At 37.5% G+C, this 6,835-nt stretch overlaps 1 protein-coding gene across 1 annotated transcript; it reads left to right on the top strand.

Annotated features, from left to right (window-relative positions):
- Window positions 1-329: 329 nt before the first annotated feature.
- MS4A2 (membrane spanning 4-domains A2) lies at window positions 330-6,540 on the top strand. Its single transcript, XM_036495137.2, has 7 exons — window positions 330-425; window positions 1,314-1,437; window positions 1,925-2,059; window positions 3,591-3,647; window positions 4,462-4,617; window positions 4,940-5,038; window positions 6,207-6,540. Exons 1-7 carry the CDS (start codon window positions 364-366, stop codon window positions 6,300-6,302), a joined length of 729 nt encoding a protein of 242 aa, XP_036351030.1. The 5' UTR covers window positions 330-363; the 3' UTR covers window positions 6,303-6,540.
- Window positions 6,541-6,835: the final 295 nt, after the last annotated feature.

Below are 6,835 nucleotides of genomic sequence, written 5' to 3'. Positions count from 1 at the left end.
TGTAGTCGCAACTTTCTCTCATCATCTCCAACTCTCATGAAAATGCCTCATTTTCCATTTCTGTAAATCCTTCTGGTATCAGACAGGATTATGCTCTTGTTGTCTCACGTATCATGCTAGCTCCTATTTAGCAAATCCCTCAGGTTTGCTATTCATTGTAATAAGAAAACCCATTGATCTTAATCAACCAGTAAATTTATCTTTCCGACCCATGGCTTGTGTCTGAAGATTATCATTGATGTCATGACTCAACCCATTATAACTGCTTATTTAGATTGCCCATGGAAGAGGAAGTCTCTCAGCACTGCACAGAGCAACATCTCTCACTCAAAGATCGTTTTGCTCCTGGGTAGTGAGTGAAAGATGGAAACAGGACCCAGGAGCAGAACAGACATTGCCCTCCCAACCCCCAGCGGCCCCTCCAGGTAGGTACAGACTTCATTGTTATTTTTTCAATCTCTTCAGTGCTGAGCAGGTGTCCAAGCTTGGATTTTGCCATGGATCTATCTAGTTTAGTTAGTATCTTGGCTATATTTTCCTAGTGATTCTCTGTAACTGGATGGGAAAGAGATTTTTCATTCAGCATGTGAGCGGACTCAACAGGAATCCTAGCACCAGAGGGTGATCCTCCGGCATGAGACAGAAGAGTTCTTTCTGTGCAGATAGGTCTCTCTCAATGTGATAATCAAGCGTGCCTCAAAAAGTTTGAGGAATATTGAATTGAAAGATAAGTTTATCATGGTATGCAAATTTTGAAATTCATGCATTGTGTTTCCATAATACACATATGCCATGAGAATTTTGAATGTCTAATTTGCTGCACATCAGTTTTATAAAATAGCCTGCCTAGTTGGTAGCTGTGCACCTTTGACTGAGGTATCTTGCTCTGAAAAGGAAAATATGTACAAAAACTTAACTATGGCTTCAATCCATTCCTTTCCTGTCCTCTGTGTACATGAACTTCAGTGTATTATTTATAAAATGTATTCAGATACATCTTTGTTTTAAGGGCCATCAAATGCATAGGTAAAAGTGCTGTTTGCTCATTTTCAGTGTTAATGCTAACATAAATGAATGTGGAAGGGTTTGGTAGTAACCCTTGGTTTAGATGATTTAGTATGAATCTGGTCCTATTTCATCATTTGTATATATGCAGGAGCCATAGTCTTTTAGTCATTGTAATAAAAATATTTATTGCAGGGTTGTTTTGGAAAAAAAAATAAAAGGTCCAGGTAAAATTCCTCTGTCAATTAAGAAGTTTGCCCAAGGAATTAGGGATTTCGTCACAATCAAATGTCCGTTAAATTTCACAGTGTGTCTGAAATTGAACTCTCAGAAATCTCACCACGTGGTGAAACTTCACTGCAGAAGCCTACTTTGCGCTCACCAGGATGGAAATGGTTCATATTCTTGAAGAAAGAGATGGAATTCCTGGGGGTGAGTGAGCCCCTTCAATCATGAATGAAGTTTGGCCATAGGAAAGAGTATTTAGTCATACAATCATTTCTGCCAATGAATAACAAAGTATCGAAGGTCTCAAACACCTGGTAAGAGAGAAGTTGAGAGTGGTTGGAATCTGTAGGGGCAGCTGGAAGAGCTCTTCAGTAAAATTTTAAATTTCTAAGATGAGAATGGCAACTAAGAATGAGAGACTAATAATGCCTATGCTTAATTTAATGGAAAAAAAATACTAATGTCACTGTGGTGATAATAAAGGCATGCAAGAAATGTATTAGCTTTCTATGCATCAGGTAATTTTGTGTCCATTCTTATAGTGGCCTAAGGATACTGGAAAAATATCACATTTAGATCATTTCTTGAGACAGTCCAAGACATTACAACAGTTCTTCAGTTATAAGAAATCTGACTACAATCTTCAGAAAATATATCCCAATTGCACAAAACATGCTGATTTTCTTTATAGGTGACACAAATTCTGATTAGTTTCATATGCCTTTATTTGGGAACAACGATCTACTCTGCCTTCAATGTTTCAGAATTTGAAGGAGATGTTTTTTCATCATTTAAAGCAGGATATCCATTTTGGGGAGCATTGTTTGTGAGTATATGTCTATTAGAGTTGCTGAAATACCACCGAACAGATGTTTTCTTCTACTCATATCTAACCAATTGCTTACCTGAAATATTAAGATAATATTTATGTCATTACTAATATATATATGTGTGTGTATATATGTAAACTGCTTGTATTGATGTCTCTAATATGCATGTGTTCACGTATTTATATTTATATGTATGCATGTTACAGTTTTTCATAAGTACTCATGTTTTGAAAAATGTGTTATGAAAAACAATAAAGGATTCTTAAAATTGTTAAATGTGGCTGAACCATTTAACATGCTTTTATCAGGTAAGAAACATGAGACTAGTAGACGTTAATTGACTTGCCCAAGGAATGTTAGCTAGCAGCAATTGACCCTGAATTTCTAGAATATTTCTAGGAAAATATTCCTAAAACTATCCAGCAATAATTTTATATGCAAATGCAATTCTGCACGAGATCAAAAGAATACATGCCTTAATTGAATTATAATAGACATAAGTAATACCTCTTTAAGGTGTGCAGTTTGATATATATTGGCATGTATACACAGGTAATAAAATCACCACATATCCATCCATCTCTCCAAATTTCTCTGTGCTTCCTTATAATTTCTCTCTGCCCCTGCTCTCTATTCTTAAGCCATCACTGTTCTGCTTTCTATAACTGTATATAAGTTTGCATTTCCAGAATCTTATGAGATTCAAGTAAGCAGCGTGTTTTCTTTGCTGTCTTTCAATCAGTGTAATTATTTTGTGATGATTCAGGTCAATTTTTTTCTATCAATACTTCACTAACAAGGATAGTTTAGTGTTTTCACTGAAGAAATGATGATGGCAGTCTACTGATTACTTAGCATTCAGATCACTTGTGCAAGATGCTCTTCAAAACTCTAACATGTCCTGTTAGAAACTTCTTTGTCCTTCATTAACTGTTCACATATCCCTCAACCTATCATGCAGTCAGAGTCATTAAGAAATTGGGATTTGTGCTATTGTTTGTTTTTACTACATATTGTGTCAAGCACATCTTCACATCTAGTTAATGTCTACAGTATTATAATTGCTAGGTCTTGGAGGTGGACACACCAGAAAACATGTTTCTTGGCTAAAAGAGCTGAAAGTCCAACACAGAGAATGCCCATTTAAACAGTGGCAGTAAAATGATGGTAATACTGTAACTGAGTTGTGTGCTAGGTGAAGCTGGTCATTGCCACTCTGAGAGCGGCCCACCGATTGTCACCATCACATCACCTGGGATAATGACTGACATGAAGAATCTCAGGTGCCCGCCAGGACCTCACAAATAACAGCTTACAGTTGAAGAATGCTTTCATGTGATACACATACCCACTTAATTTTTAGAAATTAGAAAATAAGACTTTAAAAAAATTTGCTGCATTCATGAGGTACTTTAATAGATAACTTTACAGGTTACTCCAAATTCTGCTTTGTAGTGGGAGGGTGGGAATGAGAGGGTGACACTGGATTGTAAGGACTCATTGATTTTCCTCCTTCTTTATGGATAGTTTGCTACTTCTGGATTTTTGTCAATTATGGCTGAAGAGAAAAAGGAATTGTATCTGGTAAGTTGCAGTTTTACCTTGTTCATTCTTCAGAAGGTAACAAAATGGAGTTATCAGAATCCTGAGTGAGATATGTTTATATGCTATGGTGTATATGGCTATACTATTATTTTTTTCAATGCTTTTTGTGTTGGGGGGGCCCTTGTAATGGAAGTTGTACAGGATTATTAGAAACAAATTGTGTCATTTGATACAATGAGATTTAATTTCTTTAGTACTTGTTTTGAAAAAAAAGTCCTATATAGGCTTTTTCCTGGTAGGTATACTCACATGATCAAAGAGATAATTACTTTCCAATTAAGGACATTATTGGAAGACACATCTTGCACGTTTGTGTGGTTCTTCTTAAATTTAATTCCTTGAACTGATTTAGTATGGAAGCATGATCTGGCCAACAGAGCCAGTAACGTGGACAGGGAGAGGGTCTGGGGATGAAGCAACGACAGGAGACCAGTGATGGTGGAAGTCTCTGCGAAGTCTCTCTTTATTGCTCCTTCACCTCGCCTTATGTGCTCTTCCCCACACATCCTCATTTAGCAGGATATTGGATACAAATGAGTCCAATTAGTCTCGGAGCTTTTAGCCACAAGTCCAGTTCCTGTTCCTGCCCAGGGTAAGGAGCAAAAGTCAACTCCTTAGCCCACAACAGAAGCAACCAATGTTAGTTTGACAACCAGTCCATTCTCATGGTTTCCTCTTTCAACATAAATTTTCAGCTCAGGTAGGCTTTGCTTCCAGGTCTGAAAAGCAAATCAATTCATTGCCAGTGCTGGCAGGTGCAGACTCAGATCTGAATAGGTTTTCTTCTCATCAGGCCCGAGGAAGTCTGGGAGCAAACTCTGTCACCAGTATCGTTGCAGTCACAGGGATCCTCATCCTCACCTTCAACCTACAGAAGAGTTTGACCTTCACAGCATACTGCAGGAATGTTTATGAGGTGGAAGACTGCTTTGTGGCTTCTTTCTCCACAGTACGTATTTTTTTCATGGAGGCTGAGATCCTGGTTCCCAACCTAAGAAAGAAGTCCTCTTTTCTTTTGCCATGAACACAATCATTTTTGCAGCCTCCATCATTTGGTTCCAGGTATGTTCATGCAGTTCGGGAAGTTGTGGAGGGCGCTCCACTCTATTTGTGACTAAATCCCTGAGTAACTGCTCTGAGTTTTCTCTGTGCCTGTGCCGCTTCGTAAGAGCTGATTGCATTGGGGGAATAGGGTTTGCTATAAAGGAAGGGATTTTTGGAACACCTGCCATGCGGCTTAGTCTTTGTGGTTGTTGGTTGTTGTTCAACAGGAAATTGTGGTGATGATGCTGTTTGTCACTATTTTGGGATTTTGCAGTGCTGTGGCACTTATAGTGTATGGAGTTGGAGAAGAACTCATAAGAAAAAAGGTAAATAGGACCCTGATACTAAATCATGAATGACAGGCTAAATAATTTGAGCCTTATCCCTTAAACATGTGTCCTGAATTTTTTGAAACATCTATTTCAAAAATTATTTTTCTAATTTTCATTATTTTGGTTTCCAAAGCTGGTATTTTCTACCTGTATAGTTTGTCTCATTTATTAAAAATTACCACTAGAAGTTATTAATTGTACTGGTTTATATGTCATGATATAATGTGTGATGATCAAATCAACATTTTCATCTAACAATATTGAAAAGATTTGATTAACATTTGTTCATTGTACATGCTAATGGGATGTAATGTGATAGTTCCCTTAATGTATGCTAGAATATGTGCAGATCAAATTAGAATAATGTTTTTCTCTCCCTGAAATTCATTTATGTTTGGAGATTTCAAGCTCTTCTTTTGTATTTGTTCATAAAATCCTCTTAATCAATCCTCATACACACTCATAGGGATCACAAATCTCCTAGTGTATCCCCCTGACTGAAGGTTAGGAAATATGATCTTTACAATTTTGAAAATGGAGATGCCTTGAAGTGCTTTGAGCTGAGAAGTGAGCACGTCGGCAGAATGGATGGAATCACTCAGACATCTGGTCTTATGTCCCCACATGGCTTCCTTGCATTGGTTCCTGCTCTATGCTTTTGTTCTTTTTCTTTCCACTTAATCTGAAGCCCCAGGTTTTTTTCCCTACCTAACCTTTGACTACCCGCTTATTCACGTTTGCCTCACAAATCCAATCCACTTACAATGAGAATTCCCCAAGGTAATTTTGATGTGGTATATATATATACTTAACACAAATCTGATGGATGAAACACATGCTGTGTGTTCCCTTTCCTGAAGCAGTCAACTACGGCCTCCTTCTTTGATCATGTGCCTCCAAAGATAAGTAGAACAGCAGATATGCTGAAGCCCACATATACAGTCAGCCCAACGTCAACTCAACATCCTTTGATGTGATTCCTTTTGGGCCCACCCAGGATATCAATCTCATTTGGCTTCTTGAAGATGCAGAGAATCACTAGAAAATAATGGGAGAGAGTGTGGGATTCAGAAGGACAAAGGGAGAAAAGACCCTTTTGGACAAGATTCTTAGTGGTGGAAGATTCTTGGTGATGAATTTTGAATGGCTTTTCTTTTCTCAGGTTCCAGATGAACGTCTTTATGAAGAATTGAACATTTATGCACCGATTTACAGTGAGCTGGAGACCAAGGGAGAAGAGACTACTCCCATTGATTGATAAAGGTCATTCTGATTCAGAGTAGAGGTGTGGAGAGCACCTGCTTAAAAGGTTACAGGAAAAATGTCTATCTGCTCCCCATGCTAATACGACATTGTATTTATCCTCCAGATGGAAGTGTTTTAATTTTTGTTGTATCTGTTCACTTAAACATATCCCTCTCCCAATTTATAGATGTAATAATCTCTATTTTCCTGTTTTACATCACTATCCCATAGCCACCCACATATAAAATTGATATGTAACATTTCACATATGTTAGTAACTGTGCAGATACAGTAGGAAGATTGGCTGGGGATTGATCTAAACTTTGAAATTGTGTTAATGCAAAATGTAATCATCAGTTACATTATTCCAGGGACCAAGAATAACTTCGAGAGTTTTTCTCCTTTTCAACACTTACTCTAATAAGAAATTAATAAAAATGTGCATACAAAAGACTGTAAGAATAATCATTAGTTCTCTCTTTGCAATAAATGGTGGAATTAATTTGAAAGAGACCAGAATCCATGGTCACAAGTTAGTCCTGGCCC

This window comes from Ochotona princeps, chromosome 4, assembly GCF_030435755.1.
Source record: "Ochotona princeps isolate mOchPri1 chromosome 4, mOchPri1.hap1, whole genome shotgun sequence".
Classification (NCBI taxonomy): domain Eukaryota; kingdom Metazoa; phylum Chordata; class Mammalia; order Lagomorpha; family Ochotonidae; genus Ochotona; species Ochotona princeps.
The sequence above is the reverse complement of the archived record's forward strand: the minus strand, read 5'-3'. Positions and strand labels throughout refer to the sequence as shown.

What these genes read in the sequence shown, in the direction of transcription:
- MS4A2 (XM_036495137.2), top strand. Translation starts at nt 364, where the DNA reads ATGGAAACAGGACCCAGGAGCAGAACAGACATTGCCCTCCCAACCCCC. An exon ending in ACCCCCAGCGGCCCCTCCAG is followed by an intron (nt 426 to 1,313) that starts GTAGGTACAGAC and finishes TAAATTTCACAG; the next exon opens with TGTGTCTGAAATTGAACTCT. An exon ending in AGAAAAAGGAATTGTATCTG is followed by an intron (nt 3,648 to 4,461) that starts GTAAGTTGCAGT and finishes TCTTCTCATCAG; the next exon opens with GCCCGAGGAAGTCTGGGAGC.